Source organism: Mus musculus, chromosome 5 (assembly GCF_000001635.26).
Source record: "Mus musculus strain C57BL/6J chromosome 5, GRCm38.p6 C57BL/6J".
NCBI lineage: Eukaryota > Metazoa > Chordata > Mammalia > Rodentia > Muridae > Mus > Mus musculus.
Window position 1 is genome coordinate 136,147,456 of NC_000071.6, and position 27,081 is coordinate 136,174,536.

Genomic DNA, 27,081 nt, shown 5'->3' on the forward strand with positions numbered 1-27,081 from the left:
GAGTTTTTAAAATCTGTACCAGTTTATTCAGCTCAATCCGGGGCAACTGCAAAAAAAAAATCAACAAACAAACAAACAAAAAACCACACACCCAGGAAAGGAGTTATTTACAGTGTCCTGCAGAAATAATGATATAGTCTTGAGCCCGCCAGGCTCCTGTAGTTTGTTTTCAGTAGCCTTTCCCAAAAGACACCAATCATGTTCTGCCTTTGAAATGTCTTAAGTAGAAACGCTTGAATTTAGAGACTTTGTGGTTGAGGGTGCGGGGAGGCCGTGTTGGGAAGGGCCTTGGTGTGTCTGAGGACACGGGTCCCTTGAGCACCAGGAAGGGCTGAATCTTGGATAGATGAAATTAGGGCGAGCCTGTGCCTGTCCCAGGAGCCCCCAGTGGTTCTAGCCACGTGGCTGCAGTTAGAACAAGATTCAAAAATCAGGTTATGCCTCCAGAAACTGAACTTCCAGCCTTGAGCTTGCTGGCTTCCGCCACTGGTGGCAGGGAGGGCTTATCCACCAACTCCTGACAAAGCTGTGGGATGGCCCTGTGACTCCTGCCCATGGGTGACCACATGGGCTGACACCTCTGTTCATACACAGATGGCTGTCCCATGCTCAGCGCTAGGAAGACTAATGGTAGAACGTGAAGAATGGCAGGAGTCCCCTACTGCACTAGTGCCGGGTGCCCCCATGAGCAGAGGCACCAAATGGCTTCAGAAAATGGGTAGAAGGAGTGGACTCAATGTTTAGCAGGAATCCCCTTTTTTATTTTATATGTGTAAATATGGACATGTGAGTGGGTGCCTGTAGAGGCCAGAAGAGGGTGTTGTATCCTCTAGAACTTGAGTCACAGGCCGTTGTGAGCTGCCCTACATAGGTGCTGGGAGATGAACTCTGGTCCTCTGCAAGAGCAGCAAGCATTCCTAAATACGGGGGTCATCTGCAGCACCCCCTTTTCCTGATAGAGTCTGTCCAGCCCAAGCTGGCCTTGAACCCCTGATCCTCCTGCCTCCACCCCTTGAAGGTTTACCTTACAGATGTGCCTGGCCATGTGTGGATTCCTTCCAGAGGTCATCTTCTCCTCCCCTGCTCGCACACCAGCTTACAGTGATGCTCACAGTAAATCGTTTTTCTCGTTATATTTACTTGGTTGTGGGTCAGAGGATTGGGACTAAACTCAGGTCTCCAGGCTTGGTGGCAAGCGCCTTTACCCACTGAGCCATCTTGTCCACCCAGGATTATAGCATTCTTTAGCAAGACAAACAAATCAAACTAGGCTGGCCTTCCCAAAAAGACCCCAGGAAAACAGAGATCTGAAACGCAAGAGGTCTCAGACAGATGTGTGCAAGGGCTGAGAGTGTTGAAGGATACAGCCTTTGAAAGACAGAGGGCGTTTCTCCTGGGTTCACAGGACACTATGTCCTGGCTGTCCACTGATGTCACACTTTACAAGGAAGACCTCCACCAGGCTCCCCAGGGCCCTCTGCCTGTTGAAGTTTATGCTTGGCAGTATGACCCATTTCCAGAGACTTCAGGATGGGGGTGGGGCCCTCCAGGATCCCACGGGCACCAAATCCAGACTCCAAAGAAAAGCTGTTGTAAGAGATGGAAGTGGTACTCGCAGGAGCCCAGCGACCATTTATATACAGAGTAAGAGACCTCAGCCCTCTAGGTAATGTGACAGAATGGGTAAGTACTGGCCCCCACGCAAGCTGGTGTGGTATAGCACAGTATGCATGACAATACCAGCTGGATAGCCAGATGCCCGTAGTGGCAATGCCAAACCCATACACAGCTGTGTAAACACGGGGCAGGGACCTGCATGGAGTGTCTGGTAGGCCCAGAAATGGGGTGTTGAAGTCTCCCCTTCTCTGCCCATAGCCTCATTACAGGGAATAGCTGCCTATATTAGGCTGGGCCAGGTCCCTGCCCCACCCACAGGCCTAACCACAGGGCTAACCACTTTGCAAAAACAGGAAGTCGCCCCAGTTTATCCTCTCAACATCTGGGGGCCACAGGCAGAAGGGATCTGAGCTGCCTGGTCTCTGAGATGGTGCCCCTGCCTGCGTTGACACAGTCCATGGGGGGTGGGGGTGGCATGGCTGCCCTCAGGCCTATGGCTGTCTCTCTAGAACCAGGAAACTCTCACTCCAATAACAGTATCTGTTACCCTTGTTGAGCTGCTGTGTGCCCCAGGGTCCTGAACACTCTGTGACCCTTTCCAATCGGGAGGAAAGAGCCAAGCTGAGCTACAGATCTGGTAAAACATCCCTGTCTTTCATCATAAGCCATGTTACCCTGTGCCAGCCCCGGGCCCACCTCTGCACACTCAAGCAGCCCCTTCTTTGTGTGTGTCTGTGTGCATGTGTGTGCGTGTGTACGCACGTGTGTGCACGTGCGCGCTCTTCTGCATGCATGTGCATGTGTCTGACTTTTTCGTGTAGCCTCAAACTGACCATGTAGCAAAGAACAACTTTGAAGCCCTGATCTGCCTTCCTCCACCTCCCTAGCACCTCGATGACCCTGGGATGACTTGGCTTAGGCAGTGCTTCCTGCACACTAGGCAAACACTCTCCCACCTGAGCCCCAGCCCCCAGCTGGCTTTGGGAATTCACCACCCTGCCCTGCCAATCACAAGGTCCAGACGTCTGAGATCTACAGTGCTCTCTGATATGATTGGACCAGGAAGTCCCCAGGGCCACGTGGTCGTGTTTCTTCCTCCGGCCTCCATGATGAAACGGACGCTTTCTCACTCCTTTTAGACCCTTATTCATGCGGGGACAGGAGTATGGGATTATTGGAGCAGCATCCAGGCAGTCTGTTTAGCCATCCCCACACTGTGGCTCTTGGGATGTGTGGTGGATCTCATGCAGCCCGGGTTTGTCTGGCGGCCCCCTTGGCTACTCTGACCAGCTGCGTGGTGGCCTGAGGGTTGCCCTCCCGTGCAGGTTGGTAGCAAATCGCAACGGCCTCCCTCACACCACCTGCAGGCTCCGCTCGTGCCCATCCAGCTGCACCTTGAGCTTGTGCAGCTCTTCGATCTCACGGTTGTGGCGCTCCGTCTTGTGCCGCACCAGGGAACGGTAGAAGTGGATGGTGAAGACCACGAAGATGAGACCCACAGGTACCATGATGATGGTGGACACCAGAGCGGCCTGCCAGCCCGTGTGGCTGTGGGAGCCTGGCTGATCCTTGGCATCCACTGGGAGGAACTTGATCCAGCAGAGCAGGACCACCTCAGCCAGGAAAAGCAGGATGCCCAGAACGGTGGAGAAGCCCCAGGCCAGCTCGATGTACGGGTGCATGCGCTCGTGCGGCGACTCGCTGATGGAGTTGAGGTTGTGGATGTTGCTCACCGCTTCCACGTTGGGCAGGATGCAAGTGCTGATGAGCAGAGCAAACAGATGCACGGCTACCAGCACCGTGGTGCAGGCGCTGAAGGCAATGAGCAGGGGCTGAGGGTACTGGTACTTGGTCTCCAGCTGCACCTCCACCATGGCCACCTGTGGGCACAGCAGGGGTTGGGTCAGGCAGGCAGGGATGCATCCCACCATGGCCATCAGTTGGGTATAATAGGGTGGGCTAGGCATGCGAGGCTCTACCACTCAGCCACGCCCCCAGCCCCTCACTGGGAGATTCTAGGCAGGGGCTCTACCACTGAGCCACGCCCCCAGCCCCTCACTGGGGGATTCTAGGCAGGGACTCTACCACTGAGCCACGCCCCCAGCCTCTCACTGGGGGATTCTAGGCAGGGGCTCTACCACTGAGCCACGCCCCCAGCCCCTCACTGGGGGATTCTAGGCAGGGGCTCTACCACTGAGCCACGCCCCCAGCCCCTCCCTGGGGGATTCTAGGCAGGGGCTCTACCACTGAGCCATGCTTCTACCCTGGGATTCTACTGGTTTTGTTGTTGTTTGGTTTTGGGGTTTTTTTTTTTTTGTTTATTTTTTTTTTCAGAGGACTCTAAGATAGGAAACAAAAATGATTGAAAAGCAGGAAGACTGGAATGTGGTTTGGCAGTAGAGGTCTGCCAATGAAGAGCTGGGGCATGGCTCAGAGATATTGGTCTTGCCTAGTATGTCCATGGATCTTCAACATCTCAAAAATAAATAAGTAAATAACTAAGAAAAGGGAGGACACCGGGCCCACGGCATGCAGTTTGTGTCTGTTTCCAGAGGAAGGCCAGGAGCTATGCTTCTCCATTTTCATGTGGAGAGCTAGGAGGTGACTGTAGATCACTGACTCTTCCTGTCAGGGAAGGAGGAACATGATGAGAGGAAGGTTGGGCACCAGCGCTTGCTGCTGGACAGGGGAATTGCTCAGCACATCCAGTCTGGGACACCGACAGAAGAGACTCGTGTAGGGAAGTGCCTGCCTCTCATCTGTCTTCATCCTTGCCTGACTTAGCCTCAGCCTTAGTCACCAAATTCCCCCCGCTGCCCCGAAGTCTGAATGGTAGCCTGATTTAATGGTGGTAGATTGAGAAAATCCACTTGGCTCACAGCTCCACTTAGGTGGTTTTGCTTTCTTCTTTTAAAACGTTTTTATTTTATTTATTTATTTGTATGTGTGTGCATGTGTGTGTGTGTGACACACTATGCATGTGGAGGTCAGAGGAAACCTTACAGGAGTACCTTCTCTTCCTTCTACAGTGTGGGTTCCAGGACTGAAGGTAGGCCATCTCACTTGGCAGCAATCATCTTTATCTGCTGGCCCCGACTCTGCTCTTGCCTCCTACCACGTCCCCTGGGCATTTCGTGGTGGGCTGTAATATTCCACTAGAGGAAACTCCAGGAAGAGATGCTTTTCTCTTAAATGTCTCTTCCAATTGCTTCTGGAAGCATCTACCAGTACTAAAGGGACTGCACACACAGTAGGAGTGAATTACTACCACAAGCATGGCTGCCATGGCCAGGCTGAGGTCATACGGACTCTGGGCCATCTGCATGACCTAGGCCTTTCTCCATGCCTGTCTCTGCCCTGCAGGCCGCCATGAAGTCTAGACCTCCCCTCCCAGAATGCACACTCTCTGTCTGATCATTCGCAGAACCTGCCTGGAAACCTCACAAGTGGTTTAAGCTTTCGTTTGAGTGAGGCACTATAAAGTCTTCCAAAGTTTAAGAGCCAAATGGTCTCAAGGCCAGGATCCAAAAAACGACAGCTGCAGATGGGAGCGAGCTCCAAGCCCTGCACCTCACAGAGAAAGGAAAGCATCGAGCTGGGGCTGCGGCTCAGGAGTACAGAACTTACCTGACATACACAGCCCTGGGCTCCATCATCAGCACCACACACACAGACAGACACACAGATATACACAGAAACACAGAAACACACACAGTCAGACACATATGCACACACACATACACAGGCAGACACACACACACACACACACACACACACACACACACACATGTGAAGGGAGAAAGGAAGCTGAGTGTGGCCTGCCTTTAACCCAAACACTAGAAAGGCAGAGACAGGAGGAACCCTGAGTTGGAAGCCAGCCTGGTCTACATAGTGAGTTCAAAGACAACCTGTCTACATGGCGAGACCCTGACTGAAAATATAAAATAAACAATAAAGGGAAAGGAAATAAGTCTCATACACGCTCCTTCAAATTGAGCTTGTAAGTCCACTTAGTTGGCACACGCCTTTAATCCAGCACTCAAGATTCAGAGGCAGGCAGGTCCATGAGTTCAAGGTCAGCCTGGTCTACATAGAATTCTAAGACAGTCAAGGGCCTTGATCTCTCAACCCTTCTGCTGCAGCCCTGACTGCTGGGCTGACAGGCATGTGACATCATGCCTCGTGCATGCTGGGCGGCACTGCCCCATCCCCACTGCGAGTCCCCTGGCTCTTTCTGATTGTGGCAGTTCCCTGTCCCTTGAAGACACTGGCCATCAGGGGAGTCAGTGGATTATTTTCTGTCACACTTTGAACTCCAGTCACACAGATTGGTTCCCTGAGCATCAGCAGAGAAGTGCGTCCGCCTTCCAGCCTGGCCATGCTGAGAGCAGGCACTGGATGTCTGGCCCACCTCTTTTGCCGAGGGTCCCAGGTTCTGTCAGAGACCAGAGCCACCTTTGGATCCCATGTCTCTACATAAACTGTAACAAGCAGGCCCTGGGGAAGGTTAAATGAGCTTGGAAGCCAGGCATGGTGGTGGAGATCTTTTAAATGCAACAATTAGGAGGTGAAAGCAGGAGGATCATGAATTTGACCCTGCACCTGAAGCTTGGTCTAATGGGTAGGCCAGGCTAGCCCTGAACTCACTGTGCAGCTGAGGTGACTTTGGGTGGATCCCCCTGCTTCCACCTCTGAGTGCCGGGATTATAGGTGTGCACCCCCATGCCTGATGTACTGGGGCTTACGTATGGAAGGCAAGCACTCTACTGACCGAGATGCGTGCTTAGCACGATGAGGCCATAGGGGAAATGCTAAGTACCCTTGGGGAGATGGTTAGGGGCTGAGCAACAACTGAGCACACTTGTGGTGTTTTGAATATGCTTGGCCCAGGGAGTGGCACTAGTAGGAGGTGTGGCCTTGTTGGAGTGGATGTAGCCTTGTTGGAGGAAGATGTGTCACAGTGGGCTTTAAGACCCTCCTCCTAGGGCTGGAGAGATGGCTCAGTGGTTAAGAGCAAACGACTGCTCTACCGAAGGTCCTGAGTTCAAATCCCAGCAACCACATGGTGGCTCACAACCATCCGTAATGAGATCTGACGCCCTCTTCTGGTGCATCTGAAGACAGCTACAGTGTACTTAGATATAATAATAAATAAATCTTAAAAAACAAAACAAAACAAAACCCTCCTCCTAGCTGCCTGAAAGTCAGTCTTCTCCTGTTTGACTTTGGAACAAGATGAAGAACTCTCAGCTTCTCCTGCACCATGTCTACCTGGATGCTGTCATGTTCCTGCCTTGGTGATAATGGACTGAACCTCTGAACCTGTCAGCCAGCCCAAGAGTTGCCTTGGTCATGGTGTCTGTTCACAGCAGTAAGACCCTAACTAAGACAAGGTTCAAGGCCATCGTTTTAGGGGCTGGAGAAATGGCTCGGTGGATAAGAAGAGTGTCTGCTATGCAATCATGAGGATTTTAGTTTGGGGCCCAACATCCATGGGAAAGCTGGAAGTCTAGCAGAGAAACCTCAAGCCCTGGGCTCAGGGAGAGACCCTGCCTCAAGGGACTGTTTGCCATCAAATGATGGAGGATACATCGGATTCCCTTTTCTGGGCTCCTGGTGCATATGCATGTGTGCATTTCTGCACACACGTGTGCAGATATCCACACACAGACACACAGACACACAAATAAATCGTTTTTAAAAGGTCCTAGAGCTGGGGAGAACCCTTAAGGGATAAAGTGGTCGCACAGGAAGTTTGAAGATTAGTGTTTGGATTCCCAGAACCCACGTAAGTGCTGGGTGGGTGTGGTGGCCCACATACAATTCCAGCCCTGGAAGGGGAAACAGGATCATCAGAGTAATCGGTTAGCAAGACTGACTGCATCAATGGGCTCTGGGTTTGATTGAGAGACCCTGACTCTGGGGGCTGGAGAGATGATGGCTCAGTGGTTAAAAGCAGTGTGTACTCTTCCAAAGGACCCAGGTTTAATTCCCAGCACTCACATGGTGGCTCACAACTGCCTATAACTCTAACTCCAAGGATCTGAAGCCCTGTTCCACCCTTCTCAGGCACCAGGCACTCATGTGATACACAGACATGCACATGGGCAAAACACCCACACAAAAAGAGAGAAGAAAAAAGAGACTCTGCCTCAATACATATGGGGGAAGACCAGTGGCATAATTCTCAGCCTCAGTCTTGGGCCTCTGTATGCACATGCTCATACATACATGTGCATTTACACACGTGCACACATGTATTCACATGCGCACATCACAGACGCACAAAGGGGAAAATCAAGATGAAAAAGATCCTATAGAACAACAAAAGAAAGGAAATCAAAAACAAAAAGCCCCCTAGTTCACCACAGCAGCTCTGTTTGATAATGGAGGCTGTGGCCTGGAGTTAAAAACCAAAAACCAAAAAAAAAAAAAAATGAAAAAATTATTGTTTGACTTGAAGTAAATCACTTGCTACCCAGTGGTATCCCGCTGAGCAGTGGTGCTTGTCCCCTGGGCCAGTTTCCTGTGGGGTGTGGGGCAGGGACTCTAGAGTGATGACAGCTGTAGGACCGGCTCTTAGGATGACTAAGAGACGGCGGCAGCTGTGAGGAGCCGCCCTCACATTTGCCATTATAAGATGGCACTGACAGCTGTGTTCTAAGTGGTAAACATAGTCTGCACACATGCAGGGGCAGTTTTCCCACCATGTGTTCTGCCTTTCCCGTGATGACAACTGGGCCGATGGGCTGCAGCCAATCAGGGAGTAATACGTCCTAGGTGGAGGATAATTCTCCTTAAAAAAGGGATGGGGTTTCGCCATTTGCTTGCTTGCTCTCTTGCACTCTGGCTCCTGAAGATGTAAGCAATAAAGCTTTGCCGCAGAAGATTCTGGTTTGTTGCGTCTTTCCTGGCCGGTCGTGAGAACGCGTCTAATAACAATTGGTGCCGAAACCCGGGACGAGAAAAAACTCGGGACTGGCGCAAGGAAGATCCCTCATTCCAGAACCAGAACTGCGGGTCGCGGTAATAAAGGTTCCCGTAAAGCAGACTGTTAAGAAGGATTCAACTGTATGAATTCAGAACTTTTCAGCTGGGGAACGAGAGTACCAGTGAGTACAGCTTTACGAGGTAAGCCTGGCCTTGAACTTTCTAAGGAAATTCAAGACAGTCTATCAGAAGTAAAGTGGAAAATGGCTTTGCAAGGTATATTTGGCCTTGAATTTTTTCTAGTGTTAGAAGCCCTTTTGTTCCTTTTCACATGTTATCAAGTGGTTAAGGCAGGGCGGATTCTAGAGGAAATTCAGGACAAGCTATCAGAAGTAAAGCGGGGAGAGAGAGTAGGAGCAAAGAGAAAATATGGTACACAAAATAAGTATACAGGCCTTTCCAAGGGTCTTGAACCCGAGGAAAAGTTAAGGTCAGGTAGGAATACCTGGAGAGAGATTAGAAGGAAAAGAGGGAAAAGGGAAAAGAAGAAAGATCAATTAGCGGAGGTTTCTAGGAGAAGGAGCCTATACCCATCACTAGATGAGTTTAAGGAGCTAGTTCTTAGTAGCTCTGAATCAGATAAAAAATTTAGCTTCTCTGAAGAAACAGACTTGGAGGAGGAAACAGCTCGTTATGAGAGAGAAAAGTGCCAGCCAGATAAAATGCGAGCTAATCGGTCAAGGAAAAAGCCAAAAGCGGCTGGCAAAGGCCAGCTTGCTGCTTGGCCTCTTGGCAGTCGGCTTCAAGGTCATAGTGCACCTCCACCCTATGCTGAGCCCCCGGCCTGCGTAGTGCATCAGCCCTGCGCAGAGAGGCAATGGACAGAGAGGCAATGCACAGACTCGTTCATTCCAAAGGAGGAACAAAGGAAAATACAACAGGCATTTCCGGTCTTTGAAGGAGCCGAGGGTGGGCGTGTCCACGCTCCGGTAGCGTATATACAGATTAAAGAGCTTGCCGAGTCGGTCCGTAACTATGGAGTCAGTGCTAATTTCACTATAGCACAAGTGGAAAGGCTTGCGAATCACGCTATGACTCCTGGTGATTGGCAGACGGTAGTAAAAGCTGTAGCCCCCAGTATGGGAATGTATCTTGAGTGGAAAGCCTTGTGGCAGGACTCCTGCCAGACGCAGGCAAGGGCCAATGCCACCATGAAAGGGGATCAGAGAACGTGGACTTTTGAATTACTTACAGGTCAGGGACAACACGCTGCTAACCAGACAAATTATCATTGGGGAGCATATGCTCAGATCTCAGCTGCTGCTGTTAAGGCATGGAAAGCACTACCTAAGAAGGGAGAGGCAAGTGGGCAGTTGACCAAGATTACTCAAGGTGCACAGGAATCCTTCTCAGATTTTGTGGCCAGAATGACAGAGGCAGCAGAGCGTATTTTTGGAGAGTCAGAGCAAGCTGCGCCTCTGATAGAACAGCTAATCTATGAGCAAGCCACAAAGGAGTGCCGAGCGGCCATAGCCCCAAGAAAGAACAAAGGCTTACAAGACTGGCTCAGGGTCTGTCGAGAGCTTGGGGGACCTCTCAGCAATGCAGGCTTAGCGGCTGCCATCCTTCAATCCCAAAAATGCTCCATGGGCAGAAATGATCGGAGGACATGTTTTAACTGCAGAAAGCCTGGGCATTTTAAGAAAGATTGCAGAGCTCCAGATAAACAGGGAGGGACTCTCACTCTTTGCTCTAAGTGTGGCAAGGGTTATCATAGAGCTGACCAGTGTCGCTCTGTGAGGGATATAAAGGGCAGAATCCTTCCCCCACCTGATAGTCAATCAACTGATGTGCCAAAAAACGGGTCATCGGGCCCTCGGTCCCAGGGCCCTCAAAGATATGGGAACCGGTTTGTCAGGACCCAGGAAGCAGTCAGAGAGGCGACCCAGGAAGACCCACAAGGGTGGACCTGCGTGCCGCCTCCGACTTCCTATTAATGCCTCAAATGAGTATTCAGCCGGTGCCAGTGGAGCCTATACCATCCTTGCCCCCGGGAACCATGGGCCTTATTCTCGGCCGGGGTTCACTCACCTTGCAGGGCTTAGTAGTCCACCCTGGAGTTATGGATTGTCAACATTCCCCTGAAATACAGGTCCTGTGCTCAAGCCCTAAAGGCGTTTTTTCTATTAGTAAAGGAGATAGGATAGCTCAGCTGCTGCTCCTCCCTGATAATACCAGAGAAAAATCTGCAGGACCTGAGATAAAGAAAATGGGCTCCTCAGGAAATGATTCTGCCTATTTGGTTGTATCTTTAAATGATAGACCTAAGCTCCGCCTTAAGATTAATGGAAAAGAGTTTGAAGGCATCCTTGATACCGGAGCAGATAAAAGTATAATTTCTACACATTGGTGGCCCAAAGCATGGCCCACCACAGAGTCATCTCATTCATTACAGGGCCTAGGATATCAATCATGTCCCACTATAAGCTCCATTGCCTTGACGTGGGAATCCTCTGAAGGGCAGCAAGGGAAATTCATACCTTATGTGCTCCCACTCCCGGTTAACCTCTGGGGAAGGGATATTATGCAGCATTTGGGCCTTATTTTGTCCAATGAAAACGCCCCATTGAGAGGGTATTCAACTAAAGCAAAAAATATCATGGCAAAGATGGGTTATAAAGAAGGAAAAGGGTTAGGACATCAAGAACAGGGAAGGATAGAGCCCATCTCACCTAATGGAAACCAAGACAGACAGGGTCTGGGTTTTCCATAGCGGCCATTGGGGCAGCACGACCCATACCATGGAAAACAGGGGACCCAGTGTGGGTTCCTCAATGGCACCTATCCTCTGAAAAACTAGAAGCTGTGATTCAACTGGTAGAGGAACAATTAAAATTAGGCCATATTGAACCCTCTACCTCACCTTGGAATACTCCAATTTTTGTAATTAAGAAAAAGTCAGGAAAGTGGAGACTGCTCCATGACCTCAGAGCCATTAATGAGCAAATGAACTTATTTGGCCCAGTACAGAGAGGTCTCATGCTGGTTAATCAACTCATAGATCTTGTCCAGATACAACTAGATGTATTATGACAAATAACTCAGCAGGGTTGTGAACAAAAGTTTCCGGGATTGTGTGTTATTTCCATTCAGTATGTTAAATTTACTAGGGCAGCTAATTTGTCAAAAAGTCTTTTTCAGTATATGTTACAGAATTGGATGGCTGAATTTGAACAGATCCTTCGGGAATTGAGACTTCAGGTCAACTCCACGCGCTTGGACCTGTCCCTGACCAAAGGATTACCCAATTGGATCTCCTCAGCATTTTCTTTCTTTAAAAAATTGGGTGGGATTAATATTATTTGGAGATACACTTTGCTGTGGATTAGTGTTGCTTCTTTGATTGGTCTGTAAGCTTAAGGCCCAAACTAGGAGAGACAAGGTGGTTATTGCCCAGGCGCTTGCAGCTCTAGAACATAGTGCTCCCCCTGATATATGGTTATCTATGCTTAGGCAATAGGTCGCTGGCCACTCAGCTCTTTTATCCCATGAGGCTAGACTCATTGCACGGGATAGAGTGAGTGTGCTTCAGCAGCCCGAGAGAGTTGCAAGGCTAAGCACTGCAGTAGAAAGGCTCTGCGGCATATATGAGCCTATTCTAGGGAGACATGTCATCTTTCAAGAAGGTTGAGTGTTCAAGTGTCCTTCCCCCAGGAAAAACAACACGGGACCAGACCAGGACCCCTCTGGGTGATGAGCCTGGGAGGAGGTTATGTGTACGGCTCCTTTACCTGCACACTGGGGATTTGACCTCTATCTCCACTCTCATTAATATGGGTGGCCTATTGCTCTTATTAAAAGAAAAGGGGGATCTGTGAGGAGCCGCCCTCACATTTGCCATTATAAGATGGCACTGACAGCTGTGTTCTAAGTGGTAAACATAGTCTGCACACATGCAGGGGCAGTTTTCCCACCATGTGTTCTGCCTTTCCCGTGATGACAACTGGGCCGATGGGCTGCAGCCAATCAGGGAGTAATACGTCCTAGGTGGAGGATAATTCTCCTTAAAAAAGGGATGGGGTTTCGCCATTTGCTTGCTTGCTCTCTTGCACTCTGGCTCCTGAAGATGTAAGCAATAAAGCTTTGCCGCAGAAGATTCTGGTTTGTTGCGTCTTTCCTGGCCGGTCGTGAGAACGCGTCTAATAACAGGCAGCCATTGCCAGGAGGCGGCCACACTTGGCCAGCATCTACGGCCCCAGCTGGGCTGGCCACTGGCCACAGATCCCTAAGTTCCTGCTCAAGTTCCTCGGATTCCCAAACTCGTGGGTGAGGCCAGAGATGGGACAGACCAAGCACAAAATGTTACCTCTTCCAGTAAACCCTACTCCCTGAGGCTGTCTTGTTTATTTTTGAGACAGGATTTCACTGCGTAGCCTAGATTGGCCTAGAACTGGACATGTAGATCAGAATAGCCTTAAAGCCTGTCTCTCCCTCTTGGATGTTGGTTATCTTATTTATTTTGGTGTTTATGGTGTGTGCGTGTGCGTGCACATGTGTGTGCATCCTTGTGTGTGTGTGTGTGTGTGTGTGTGTGTGTGTGCGCGCGCACATGTGTGCATCCCTGTATGTGTGTGTGTGTGCGTGCATGTGTGTCCATCCTTGTATGTGTGTGTATGTGTGCACATGTGTGTGCATCCTTGTATATGTGTGTGTGTGTGCGCACATGCATGTGTGTGCAAGGCATGAGACTGAGGTCTCATTATCCCTCCATTACTCTTCAAATTTTTTCATTGAGGCAGGGTCTCTTAAGCAAACTCGGAGCTCACCAATATGTCTGGCTAGTCCTGCCTACAAACCAGTTTGCTCTGAGGATCTTTTCTATCTCTGTCTTCTAAGGCTGAACTGTTGACAGCCACCACGCTCATCTGCACTTCCGTGGGTCTCTGGGATCTGAACCCTGGTCCTCCAGCTTATACTACAAACAGGCAACTGCCGAGGGATCCTCCAGCGCTTCGCTTTTTAAAAATTAATTAATTGTGTGTGTGTGTCTGTGTGTATGTGTTGTGTCTCTGTGTGTGTTGTGTCTGTGTGTAGTGTCTGTGTGTGTGTATCTGAGTGTGTCTGTGTGTATATGTGTGTGTAGTGTGTGTTGTGTCTCTGTGTGTGTGTGTATCTGTGTGTGTGTCTGTGTAGTGTGTGTTGTGTCTGTACGACTGCAGGTGCACACATGTAGCAGAGGTCATGTGTACAAGCTTCCATCCTCAGATCTCTCCTGCCACCGTGGATTCTGGAGTTTGAACTCAGGTCCTGATGTTTGCATGGCCAAGCGCCTTATTGGCTGAGCTGTGTCTGTCCTCTTTTGAGTGCTGGCCTGGAGAAGTGTCCCGGAGCACTGCAAGACCTCAGGAAACGATTTGTTGAGGCTACCCTTGCCCAGCCCCTGCCACCACCCACCACCCACCCCCACCCCAGCCCCGCACTCACCATGGCGAAGCCAGACAGGAGGGCTGAGGTCCGGCTGGAGGCTTTCAGCTTGGCCCTGCTCAGGTAGAGCTTCCTCCAGGACAGTGCCTGCACCGAATGGTGGTTAGACGTGACGAGTTCCAGGTAGCTGCGCCGGACCCAGTCTCGGTAATCCATGCCCTTGTGGCCGGGTTCAGGGCAGGCAGGGGCAGAGGGGTCCATGGGCACATTGAGCTCTGCACTCATGGTGGGGACCAGGCTGGGGAGGAAGAGACGTGACACGTTGGAGCATCTTAGATAGTTCTTGTGCAAAAACTCGAGTTTGTGGTTTTGTGTTTTAAGATATATTATGTTTCTCTCTCTCTCTCTCTCTCTCTCTCTCTCTCTCTCTCTCTCTCTCTCTCTGTGTGTGTGTGTGTGTGTGTGTATGTGTGTATGCATGCCAGTGTAAGTGTATGTGCACATGTGCACATAAGCCTGCACATATGCAGAGGCCAGAAGAGGGCCTAGGGCAGCCTTCTTTATCACACTGCTTACTCCTTCGAGGGTCTTTTTCAATTAAGGGCTCACCTTCTTTCCACCAAGCTGGGATTCGGTAAGCCCCAGTGTTCCTCTGGCTCTGCCCCGCTCAAAGCTGCACTTACAGACACACATAGGATGCCCAACTTGTTAGGTGGGTGCCGGGACCTGACCTCCGCTCCTAGCTCCTGGGACATCTCAGCAGCCCCAGGCTTTGCTTTTAATTCTGTCTACCTTTAAAATACATACATATGTATTTCTTAGCTTGGTGGTGGTCATGCACACCTTTAATCCTTGGACTCAGGAGGCAGATCTCTGAGTTCGAGGCCATCCTGGTATACAGAGTGAATTCCAGGATAGCCAAGGCTACCTACGGAGACCCTGTCTTGAAAAACAAAACAAAAACATTTATTTGCTTTATTTTATGTGGATGGGTGTTTTCTCTGCAAGTATGTAAGTGTATATGTGTCCCTGGTGCCAGAAGAGACCATCAGAGGCCGTGGGACTTGAGTCACAAATAACTGTGAGACACCATGTGGGCGCCGGGAATAAAGGGTCCTCAGCAGGAATAGGAAGAGCTCTGAGCCTGAGATGGCGCTCCAGGTCCTGGTTTACATTGTTTTAAATATATATATGTATGTATATATATGTGTGTGTGTGTGTGTGTTTCCTTCTGGAGCTGAGGATCAAACCCAGGGCCTGGCACTTGCTAGGCAAGTGCTCTATCATTGAGCTAAATCCTCAACCCTGTTTTACATTTTTTTGTATATTTTAATTTGTGAATGTGTTGAGAGTAAGTGCACATACAACACACACATGTACACACACACACACACACACACCTCTGACACAGTATGCAGTGGATTTCAGAGGACAACTTGCCGGGGTTGGTTCTCTCCTTCCACCATGTGGCTCCCTGGGATCAAACTCAGCTCCTGATTGGCAGCAGGCCCTCTTGCTTTCCCTGCTGTTGCTTTGAGACGGGGTTTTGTGGAGCCCAGTAGGCCAGGAACCTAACGCAGGCTGAGGTAAGGATGACAGGATCCTCTGGCCTCCACCACCACAGTGGCTCAGAGCAAAGGCCTGGGCACCATCACCCTAGTTTAGTGTCAAGCATGAAACCAAGGCCTTTATTATGCTAGGTGGACAGCTACATCGCCAGCATCTGTATTGTTTTGTTTGTTTAAAAAAAAAAAAGAAAAACCTTAGAACTGTGTGCATGTGTGTGTTTGTGTCCTGATTCGTGTGTGTACACGTGAATATGTTTGGTACATGGGCAGACAAAAGCCAGAGGCGGATACTGTATCTTTCTCAATCAGACTCCGATTGATAACTGAGAAAGGATTACCCCTTGAATCCTGACTTCGACAACTTGGCTAAACTGGCTCTCTGTCCAGTCCCAGGGGTCCTCCTGCTTCCACCTCCTGAGCACAGGGGTTACAGATGCACAGCTGTTCACGGACGCTGGGAACTGAACTCAGGCCTTCCCACATGGCAGGCACTTTATGGCTGACCCATCTCCCCAGCCCTGTGTTCTGAGATAATGGCTTGCTCTGGGCTAGGCTGGCCTCAAACTCATGACCCTGCTTCAGCATCTTGGGTGCTGGAATTGCAGGCCTGCACCATGATGCTTGGCTTCCAGGTCCAATGGTAGAGGCAAGGGGCCCAAAGGTAGCTTGGGCATGGAGTCCTGGTCACTAAGGCAGTCTTGCAAGACAGAACACAGGGCTCTCTGCAGAAGAGGAGGGTCGGGTCAGGAATGCCAGGCCCCACCATGGCCAAGCTGTTGACCCACCTCCCTCCTGATACTCAGGATGGGGCCTATTTTGTGTGACTGCAGTTCAAAGTTTGACAGAAAATACCTGTTGACTCCTCTGCCTGGCAGAGTCTTCAAGGAACAGGGAACAGACACATTCAGAAAGAGCCAGCGGGCTGACGGTGGGAGTGGGGGAGCAGCCAGTGTTCTGCAATAGAGTGCTTGCTAGAACTCATCGCATATTGGTAGACTCTAGACAAGTGATCTTCCCTTGAGCTATGCCTCAGCCTGTCCCCGGGGGACTCTAGGCACATGTTCTAGCCACGCCCCCAGCCCCCTCAACTGAGGGATTCTAGACAAGCATAAGGTATACTTTTGTTCAAATAATCTCAATCTCCCTTTCCTCCTCCCTCCCTCCCTCCCTCCCTCCCCCCTGTCCCTGTCTCTGTCTCTCTTTCATTTGCTATCACATGCGTCTGTGTACCATGTACACACGTGTGCCCAGGGGAGGCCAGAGGGACAGATGGCTGAGAGCTGCCATGTGGGTACCGAGGATCAAATGGGAGGCTCTGCGGGAGCTGCCAGTGCTCTCTACTGAACCAGCCTTCCACCCTTCTGCTCGCTTTTTCCTTTTTTATTTTTTTATTGTGAGGCAGAGTTTTGATAAGTTACTTAGGTTGAGCCTCCTGCCTCAGCTTCTGGACTAGGCGGGATTGCAGGTTTGCTCACAGGCCCGGCTACTTGCTGGACTCTTGAGCACCCAGAGCTGCTTGCAATGTGAGGGAAGGCCATTTCTCAGCAGCTCATAGCTTCTCCAATCTAATCGCAGTCATGATACGTCACCACCAGAACCTACAGTCACTTTCTAAGGTGAACCACACCCGGGCTTCAGTGGAAACCCTTTAGCAAAATTAAAATCAAGAGTGAGCTGAGACAGGAGGATTTAAAATTGGAGGCCATGCTGTGCTGTGAGGTATGGTTGTATGTGTGAATGTCTTTGTGTGTCTGTGTGTGTTTGTCTGTATATGTATGTGTGTGAGAGTGTCTATGTGTGTGTGTGTATGTGAATGTCTATGTGTGTCTGTGTGTGTATATGTCTGTATATGTGTGTTTATGTGTGTGAGTGTGTATGTGAGTGTCTATGTGTATGTCTGTGTGTATATGAGCATCTGTGTGTGTCTGTGAGTATGAGTGCGTGTATGTGTCTGTGTGTGTATGTGAGTGTGTGTGTATGTGTGTCTGTATGTGTGTATGTGTGAGTGTGTGTGTATGTGAGGATCTGTGAGTGTGTATGTCTGTGTGTCTATTGCTCTCCACTTTAATTTTGTGACAGGCTCTCCAGTCCCCATGGTACTCCCATCCTGAGGACCTGAGTTCAGTTCTCAGCATCCACCTCAGGCGGTTTACAGACTATGTATGAGCCCAGCTCCAGAGGACTTAGACATTGGTGGCACTTGCATTTATGTGCCTATACACACAGAGCTAACATAATAAAAAAAAATAAATCTTAAAAAAAAAAAGATGTCTGACTCTAAACCCAAATCCTCACTAATTAATTCTAAGCGAAGACTGGCAGGTTTCCTTCAGGGCAGCCTGTGGCTGTGGCGGCGCACTGCAGGCGGGAGCCAGCTGGGTAATCTCTCTAGCACAAGCCTGAAGGGCAAGAGCACCTTGTGGCTGGCTTGGCATCAGACAATAACCCTGTGTTCAGAGCCACCAGCCCCCGTGGAAAGCTTACCTAAGGCTGTTAGCAAGCTATGGCCGGGCAGGTGGTGATGCAGGCCTGTCTGTCAGCTCAGCCCTGTGGAGGCTGAGTCAGGGAGACTGAGAGCTTCTGGCTAGTGTAGGCTGCAGAGTGAGACGTGTGTACGTGAGTGTGTGTGTGCATGTGTGTGTGCACATGTGTGTGTACACACTCAAGTGTGTGTGAGTATGTGCATGAGTGTGTATGTGTGTGCTGTTTGTGTGTAAGAGTATTGCGTGTGTGTGCACATGAGCGTGTGTGTGTGTGTGTGTACATGTGCGTATGTGTATGAGGGAAGAGAAGGAGGGAGAGAGAAAGAGAACACACACTAGTGAAATATCTCAGTGGGTAAAGCTGCTTGCCACCAATCCTGGGACCAGTGTTCTATCCCTGGGGCCCACACGGTGGATGGAGAGAACTGACTCCTGAAAGCTGTCCTCCGATCCTAACAGGGGTGCTGTGACATAAAGCAAAATCAACATTGTCATTTAAAGGAGCGAGAAACCAGAGGAAAAGAAATGAGGGAGAGACAGACTAAGAGAGAAACATTAGGGCAGAGTCCATGGTCCCATAAGAGGCTGGGATGTTTGTGAGGGTCAGCGGTGAAGGACGCACCCCTCAGTACACCCATGTCAAACACCTAAGAGGACCAAGAAGGACAGTAGCTGGGAAGGGTTCTTTGTCTTGCCTTCCTCCTGTTCTCAGGCAAGCTGTAGAAACCTCAGCTATCGTTGGCCAACAAAAGGGTCCCTGAGGAACCGTTCTGTGTTCATGTCCCTCTGGGGAACAGCCACTAACAACAATGCCTTTACTTCCTTTGTGTTTGTTTGTTTTTCCAGACAGGGTCTCTGTGTGTAGCCTTGGCTGTTCTGGAACTAGCTCTATAGTCCAGGCTGGCCATGAATCAGCGAAGCACCTGCCTCTTTCCCCTGAGTCCTGGGATTAAAGGCGTGTGCCGCTGCTACCTGACATTGTTCTTTCTGTGCAATGTGTAAGACACAGGGTCTCACTAACTCTGGCTGGCTGAACCCTGCTGTGTAGCATCCACATCAGACAGCGCTACACTGATCCATCCGTCCATCTCTCTCTCTGAGTGCTGGGATGACAGGCTGAGTCACATCCCAGGCTTTTGGGTCTGTTTATAGGAATGCAAACTTGAGGACTAGGGTCACATGTCACCCACACCTGCAGCCAGCAGGACTGTGACCAATCACTTCCTCAAGGATGTCTGCTCCCTTGGAGAAGGTTCAGGCAACTTCTCACCACTCCATGAGTTAGCTCCAAATGACTGAACATATCACAATTTGGAAATGAACTTTTTTCTTTTCCTTCCCACTCATACAGCACAGGACTAAGGCTGAAGTCTGGGGGTTGGGAGGGTAGGAGATGGGAGAGAGAGAGAGAGAGAGAACCCTGTGAAAAAACCCTTTACTACCTCATACCCATGATGCTCTCAAAATCACATGGATACTTTGGCATCAAAAGTAAAGGAGGGGCTGGGGACGTGGCTCAGTGGTAGAGCCCCTGCCTAGAATCCCTCAGAGAGGGGCTGGGGCGTGGCTCAGTGGTAGAGCCCCTGCCTAGAATCCCCCAGGGAGGGGCTGGGGCGTGGCTCAGTGGTAGAGCCCCTGCCTAGAATCCCCCAGGGAGAGGCTGGGGGTGTGGCTCAGTGGTAAAAGGTTTACACAGCCTTAGGTTGGAGTCCCAGCATGGCATTAAACTAGATGGAGTAAGGAAGATTAGGAGTTCAAAGCCATCTTCTGCTATACATTCCAGCTCAGCCTAGACTGTAGGAAATCCTGCCAATCAACAAACAATCAAACTAACAAACAGCCCCCCAAACTCAAACAAAAAAGTATGGGGAGCCACAGAATCCTGGAGTAAGTCTATTCTATTAACAAGGGCCAAGGCCTCAGACCCGTGGGAACTGGCAAAGCCTTCCGCCAGGTGAAGCTCAGAGGCAAGGCAAAGGCTTTCTCTGGTCCAAGGAGAGTGTTTATACAGGATTGAGCAGAGTGCACAAACTGGCAACTGCAGCTTCCTCCTCCAGGGTGAAGCAACCTGGGAGGTGGCGGCCAGGTGAGCCCAATCCCTTGACAACTTGCTAGGGTGCAGTGTCAGAGGACAGAGATTGGGGTAGCCAGCCATTTCCCAGGTCCTGCAGCTTTGGGAAATTCCCTAGGGTGAGGTCCATGTGGCTGCGCCCTTACAGAGAGACGTCCCCGTGAGCCGCTCTCCTTGTACTGTACATGATAAACTCACCGAGGTTCTGGGTTACTGTATAGTTGGCACTGCTCCACCACAGTGGGCATGGCCCACCTAATCCCAGCCTTCCTGTACCTGTGTCTGTGTGTCTCTCCCTTCTTCATTCCCTTGTTGCTCCAGTCAGGTTTCCAGGATCAGCTCATGTAGGATGAGGTGAAAAACCATACAGATCAAAACCCCACAAGAGAAAGAATCTCTGCCTCCAAAGAACTCAGTGTCCAATAGTGGAGCCAGATAAGCAAGAAACATACGTCTCCGGTTGGCTCCCTGCTCCATGGTCAGGTGGAAACAGAAGGGCTGGGCTACCTGTCACAAGCAAGCCCAACTTTGGGGCATATGGACATGGGTAGAAAAGACAACATGTCCTAGACAGACCCTTTGCATACTAAAAGATGGCGCAGAGGGTAAAATCATTTACTACTCTTACAAAGGACCAGAGTTAGGTGTCCAGCACCCAAGTTAGACAGTTTACAACTTCTTGTAAGTCTAGCTCCAGAAGGTCTGCTGCCCTCTTGTGGCCTCCAATGGTACCTGCACTCATGTGCACACGCCCTCATATGAACACAAACACACACACACAAGTAAAAATAAAATCTTAAACAAAACCAAAACAGACCCTTTATCCAAGACAAGATGTGGCCCACAGAGAGGGTTCTGAGAAGCAGGAAGCTGAAGTCATGTGCAGGAAGGCGCTCATCCTCCAGAGAATGGGGCAGGATGGTTGACTGCTTGAAGACAAAGAGATAGAAGACTCTGGGGGGCTGGGACAGCAGCACAGAGCTAAATAGTAAGGCTATGCTGGACTTTCTTGGACTTTCTCCAGCAGTGCCAGGGCACAGGGGCATGATGGGAGACTGCAACTGGAAGTCAGATATTGCCAAGTCTCTTGGGGATAGACTACCTTTCATCTAGAGAGATGGCTTGTGTGGGGGGGGGGGCGGGGGGCTCAGTGGTTAGACCACTAGCTGCTCTTCCAGAGGACCCAGGTTCCATTCCCAGCAACCACATGGTAGCAAACGACTGTCTGTGACTCCAGACCCAGGGGATCAAAGGAAGGAAAGGATTCATGATGTGAAGAAGATGGATTTTCTGGGGGACCGCAATGAGGCAAGCCCCTGCGTTCCAGTCCGAGTGTGCAGCTGAGTGAGGATATGCAAATAGCTCCGAGTGGTTAGGGTGGGTGTGGAGAGCTGTCTGCCTCCCGCTCAATCGTGTTGGGCCTGCAGGTCCTATAAGGAGATGAGACACCCTTCCCCTGTATTAGTCCAGGAGGCTCAAATTCATTCTCTTTCCTTTTCTTTCTTTCTTTCCTTTCTTCTTTATTTCTTATCTCTTTCTTTTTACTTTTCTTTCTTTTTTTTTTCATTTTTCCGAGCTCTGCCTGTCCTAGAACTTGTTCTGTGACCAGAGTGATCCCAAACTCAGAGATCCATCCATCCATCCACACTACCTACAAGTTGTCATTACCACCCAGCTCCTTCCTTCCTTCCTTCCTTCCTTCCTTCCTTCCTTCCTTCTATTTTAGTTGTTTGGTTTTGTTTTTTTGAGACAGGGTTTCTCTGTGTAGCCCTGGCTGTTCTGGAACTCACTTTGTAGACCAGGCTGGCCTCGAACTCAGAAATCTGCCTGCCTCTGCCTCCCAAGTGCTGGGATTAAAGGTGTGCGCCACCACGCCCGGCCCTTCCTTCTATTTTAGATAGGGCCTTATGTAGGCCAGGTCAGCCTCCAACCAAAAATATAACCAAGCATAGCTTTGAACTCTGGATGCTGCAAGGGCTGAGATCACACACCTGCTTTGCATGGTGCTGGGGTTAGAACCCAGGGTTCCTGCACGCTAGGCAGATTTTCTAGGGGTTCCATCCACAGCTCCCGCTGATCCCCTTTCTATTTTTGGGTTTGTTTTGAGACAGGGTCTTGCTGTGTAGCCCAGGGTGGCTTGGAACTTGGGACTGTCTCACCTAATCTCCTGCGTGCCAGGATGGCAGGCATCACCAGCTTCTGTCACAAGTCCATTCCTTATACTCAGAGGGCCTATCTTGGTCCAACCCTTGCCCCATGGGGAGAAGCAGAGTCTGGCCTACAAATTCCAAGCTCAGGCCAGAGGGGGCGGTGAGACAAGATGGAGCCCATAAGTCTGTCAGATAGCACCCACCAACTCTAAGATTGCTAGGCAGACTGAACCTTTTTTTTAAAAAAAAAATTATTATTATTATTAAAATGAGGAGCAGCAGAAAGATTAGGTCTGACAAAAAAAATTAAAAAAAAAAAAAAAAAGCCAACCCACGGCAAGGCTGTTAGACGAGCATTTCTCTTGCCAGGTTTGTTTGAAACTGTCTCAGGCAGCAGGTTATGGAGTCTGCCTGTTTTAACTTCCTCTAAACATCTGGGGCACGGGAACTGTGTCTTGTCACCCACGCGCCTGAGAGGTGGCAGTGGCCTGCCAAAAGCAGCCACCTGCATCCCTGTCCTATACTCTAGGGAAGTCCCTGCGACTGCAGGACCCGAGAATCAGCTGGCAGCCCCGCGCGATCCAAGTCTTCTGACACTGCACTCTACCAAGGAAGTCAAGGGATTGGGGTCACCAGGCCATCCCTCTGCCTCTCATCAGCCTGTCCCTTCCTCTCCACGCCATGCCTGCCCAGGGAGAAGCTCCATCTCCTCCTGTCCAGTGTCCCTGATCCAATTTCCCCGCGCCCCTTAGCTAGGAGGGGACCCTCTCCTGTTCCCCTTCAGACACCCCCCCCCCCCAGACAAGGATGGACGGGCCCACCCGCGGCCGAGCACTCACCCTGACTGTCCAGCCCTCAGCGCGCTTGGCTCCAGCTCACGGCTCCGGCTCGTGGCTAGCGTCTGTGTCGCGGCCGGGTGGCCCGGCGGCCGGGCCAGGGCGGAGGACCGGCCCCCTCCCTCTTTCCGCCCGCAGCCGCTGCCTAGGCAACACTGCGCCGCCGTCACGTGACCCATCCGTGGGGCCCTGCCGCGGACCACGTGACCTGAATAGCTGGTTGGGGACCGACCCCTCCTACAAGATCTAGGGGTCTTCACTTCACAAAGTGCTATCATCCTCGTGGGACCCAGGTGGGTGGGTCCAGGCGTGGGAGAGCGCTGCTCCTAGCGAGTGACACTAGGGGATACCCAGCATCTGTCGTGGGCAGCATAGAGAGGTGGGGACAGGGTGTGAGTGTTGCAGAGTGGGTAGAGGCGTGCAAGAAAGGCTCAGCCTGGCTATATCCTGGTTTTCTCAGCTTGTGCAGTGACACCATTCTACTGTGGTCACGCAGGTAGGTGGCTCTTGGTTCCAGCAAGGCTGTGAGAACCAAACAATGCAAGGGACATGTTCTCATTGCTGAGCTCTGGGCACCTCATGGATGGCAGAGAAGGGTCGTTTGGACGCTGCGGCGAGGCATGCCCTGGCGAACACTGAGGTTTTACAACTGAGAAACTCAAACAGGAACGGCTCTGCAGGAAGTATACACTAAGTATACGCTCAGCGCCCCAGTGGGTGCCTCGTGGCCCCTCAGAGTGCTCCCTATTTGCCCGGTACGCTTCTGCTTGCACGCTCTATATAGGATTTTTCCATCTGTCGCAAAAGCATCAGACTGTGACACATTAACCCAAAGGAAGGAAAAATTCCACTCGTATCCAAATTTCCTGACAACTGGGAGTGTATAGATGTGACTGTTAGCAGTTTCCGCTTGGGTTGCCAAGTCAATTCACTTAGGATAGGTGAAAGCAACTCCTCCCTCCTGGCGCTGACCCCTCCTGACAGCGTGGGCCATCATAAGGCTCCACGTGTGCCTACATAAGAGGGTCTGAACCTGCGGGAGCCACGCACTCTCAAGGCAACTGCCTGGCGCCTGCAGAGCTGAAGTTTGAGTAAACGAAAACAGGAAGGAGACACTTGGTAAACTCCAGCCATTGCATCATGGATGACACTCTTTCAACAAGGGGTTTTTGCTTCTTGCGGTTATTAGGAAGCTTAGCTTTGGAGTAGGACTTTCCAGCGCCAGGCACTGAGGTTCCTCCACCGCCAGCACAATTATCTGGCATGCCTGGGCAAAAATGAAATGCCAACTGTAATTACCAGTCTGCCTAGGAGCCGCTTTGCTAACCAAACACAGGCAACAGCCCTTACTGTTGTTTGACTCACTTCCTCCTTAGAAGGGAGGAAGCCATGGTATCTGTCCTGTTGGAAGGAGGGTCGGAGGTTGGAGGATCCACAACCCCTGCCCCCTCTTAGGATCCCAGGGAGCTGACTAGGGGTTACCCAGAAGGTTCAGGTCCAGAGCAGTCTCTCCTGAGGGCACTGCATTGCTGTCTGGGCTGTCTGCCTGAAGTTGGTTGGTCTTGGCAAGTTACTTCCTTTACTTAAAAAAAAAAAAAATTAACTACATTTTATTTATTTAGTGGGGTGGTGGTGTGCACCACAATACATGTGTGGAGGTCAGAGGACAACTTGTGGCAGTTGGTTCTCTCCTACCAAGTGGCTGGAACTCAGCCTGTCAGGCTTGGCAGTGAGCGCTTTTTAGCTACTGAGCCATCTTGCTGGTCGGTTTTTTGATTTTCCTAGAAGCTCGAGGAGCCTGTCCTTGAACATCAGTTCTTGAATACACATAATGAATGTGCATAGCCTACTCACACAGGAGCCTCGTTCCTTGCTTTTCTATGACACCCAAACCTTACTATCTAGCACGCTCTCACAGTTTGTGTGGTCAGCTTGTCCAGCCCACTGGCTCCTCACTCTGTCCCCTTAGCTATTCATGCATGGCCTACCTAGTACGTTCCTCTACCACAGTCCACTGTAAAAACTGAATACCAAATACCCTGACACATTGCTCAGACTTCTGTAGTGTAACAAAACACCTGAAGCTACATTATAAAGACACACAGTTTATTTTGGCTTCCATTTATGGAAGCAAAGGTTTAGTAGTACGGTGAGAGCCCCCCTCCCCTGACTCCCTTACGCGGTGGGGGTGGGGGTGTACCCATTTCACTGTGGTCTCTCTCTTCCTTATAAAGCCAACAGGATTCAGTGATGGCAGCCCCACCCTAGTGACCTAATCACTTTCCAAAGTCCCTACCCTGATCACACAGGTGGATTTATCTCCTCACCTTTGTCATGCTGCTGTTAATTTAAGAAGTGCTCAGAAGGTCCTGGGGGAACAGAGTCTTATGTCTTACTCTGACCTTTCTGGTTCACTTTACAGCCCACCAAGCCCCTTTCTCTTCCTTGCTGAGACCCACCCTTCTCCAGGATGGAGACCTTCCAGCCATCTTGTCAACCTTTGGCCTCTCCCTTCCCCACCTCACTTATCGGAGATGCCCTCACTTTTACTCCCCCGCCCCCGCCCCTCAGCAGTCCACCTGTAAGGTGTTCAGAACCGGAAGGTGGCTCGGTGCTGTCATATAGCTTTTTTTTTTTTTTTTTTTTTTTTTTTTTTTTTTTTTTGAGACAGGTTCTCTCATGTAACCCAAGCTAGCCTCAAACTCGCTGTGTAGTTAAAGGATGACTTCGAGTTCTGGACCCTCCTCTTCTCGAATGCCAGGCATGCCCTGCTGTGGCTGGTTTATTCGGTGTTGGGGATGGAGCCTAGGGCTTCATGTAGGCAAGCATTCTATCTACCAAGTAAGTCTCTCTCCGACCCTTTGTTCTTCCTATCTATGGTTGTCCTTTTTATGTACAGGGTTTTGCTTTTAAAGACTTTTTTAAAATGTTATTTATTTACTTTGTGTATGAATATTTTGTTTGCATGCATGTACATGTGCCTGTTGGATTCTCTGCAGTTGGGGTTGCAGATGGTTGTGAGCCGTTATGTGGGTGCTGAGAATTGAACCCACGTCCTTTGCAAGAATAAGTGCTCTTAACCACTGAACCATCTCTCCAGCCCATTTAAAGATCTGTGTGTGTGTGTGTGTGTGTGTGTGTGTTTGTGTATAAGGATGCCTGCAGAAGCCAGAAGAGGAAGTTGGGTCCCCTGAAGCTGGAGTCACAGGCAGCTGAGAACTGCTTGATGTGGGTGCTGACACTCAAACTCTATCCTCTGCAAGAGTAGCAATGGCTGTTAACCACTGAGCCATCTGGCCAGCCATTACAACCCATTTCTATCACCCCAGGCTCCCATCCTTCCTGGAAGCCCAGTCCTGCTGTAGGAAGTCTTTGGCCTCCCCCCATTTCCTCTGCTCCCACCTGCTTCTACGTCAGGATGTTCACCCCTCTGGATGCATCACTGCCAGGGCAGGGCCTTCCTCTTAACCCCTCTAGTCCACACTCCACCGTGAAAGATTGCCTCGAGAAGCCTCAGAGCTCCCAGCCTCTGGTCTCCACCATACCCCAGGCTCTCTCTCGTGGACTCTGGAATCCCAGGGTGAGCACTTGCTCGGCTCTCAGTAAACGTTTACTATGTTCTATGGAACGAGGAAGCTGGAAAGGGCCTCTCTGGATTCCCTCCAGGTTGATTTCTAAGAGTGTGCTCTTTATGGAAATACATGCTAATATATGGTAATGACAGCTCCCTTTAGTGGAGGATGCCAGAGAGTAAACAGAAATTAGGTTCGGAAGGAGGGAAGAGCCTGCCTGGTTCCTGGGCCAGGAGGGAAACAGTCTCTGCACAGGCTCCTGGGAAGCCGCCAAGTCCCTGGTCCTGCAAAGACAGGCTCAGACTGCCAAGGAGAAGTGCCATTCCTTGTGAGTTTTTGTTTGAATTGTTAGGGCTGGAGAGCTGGCTCAGTGGTTAAGAACACTTAAGGACCGGAGTTCTGTTCCCTACACCTGCATGGTGGCTCACAA

General features: G+C 50.4%; 1 protein-coding gene across 4 annotated transcripts; it reads right to left on the bottom strand.

Annotated features, from left to right (window-relative positions):
- Nucleotides 1–23,242, bottom strand: Orai2 (ORAI calcium release-activated calcium modulator 2). Of its 4 annotated transcripts, none has more exons than XM_006504430.4 (4): nucleotides 23,083–23,242; nucleotides 20,911–21,019; nucleotides 14,032–14,269; nucleotides 1–3,497 (listed from the first exon to the last, which is right to left on the bottom strand). In XM_006504430.4, exons 3-4 carry the CDS (start codon nucleotides 14,254–14,256, stop codon nucleotides 2,970–2,972), a joined length of 753 nt encoding a protein of 250 aa, XP_006504493.1. In that variant the 5' UTR covers nucleotides 14,257–14,269; nucleotides 20,911–21,019; nucleotides 23,083–23,242; the 3' UTR covers nucleotides 1–2,969. The 4 variants fall into 4 exon arrangements, with proteins under 4 accessions (XP_006504493.1, XP_006504494.1, XP_006504492.1 ...); XM_006504431.4 differs by having other exon boundaries at nucleotides 20,911–21,022; nucleotides 23,083–23,183; XM_006504429.4 differs by lacking the exons at nucleotides 20,911–21,019; nucleotides 23,083–23,242 and adding an exon at nucleotides 20,370–20,833.
- Nucleotides 23,243–27,081: the final 3,839 nt, after the last annotated feature.

Excerpts from the sequence above, each read along its gene's own strand:
- Orai2 (XM_006504429.4), bottom strand. The coding sequence starts at position 20,398 with ATGAAGAAGGGAGAGACACACAGACACAG. Across the intron at positions 14,270-20,369 it reads GGAGAGACACACAGACACAG|CCTGGTCCCCACCATGAGTG; the intron begins GTACAGGAAGGC and ends CTTCCTCCCCAG. Across the intron at positions 3,498-14,031 it reads TCCTGTCTGGCTTCGCCATG|GTGGCCATGGTGGAGGTGCA; the intron begins GTGAGTGCGGGG and ends CTGTGCCCACAG.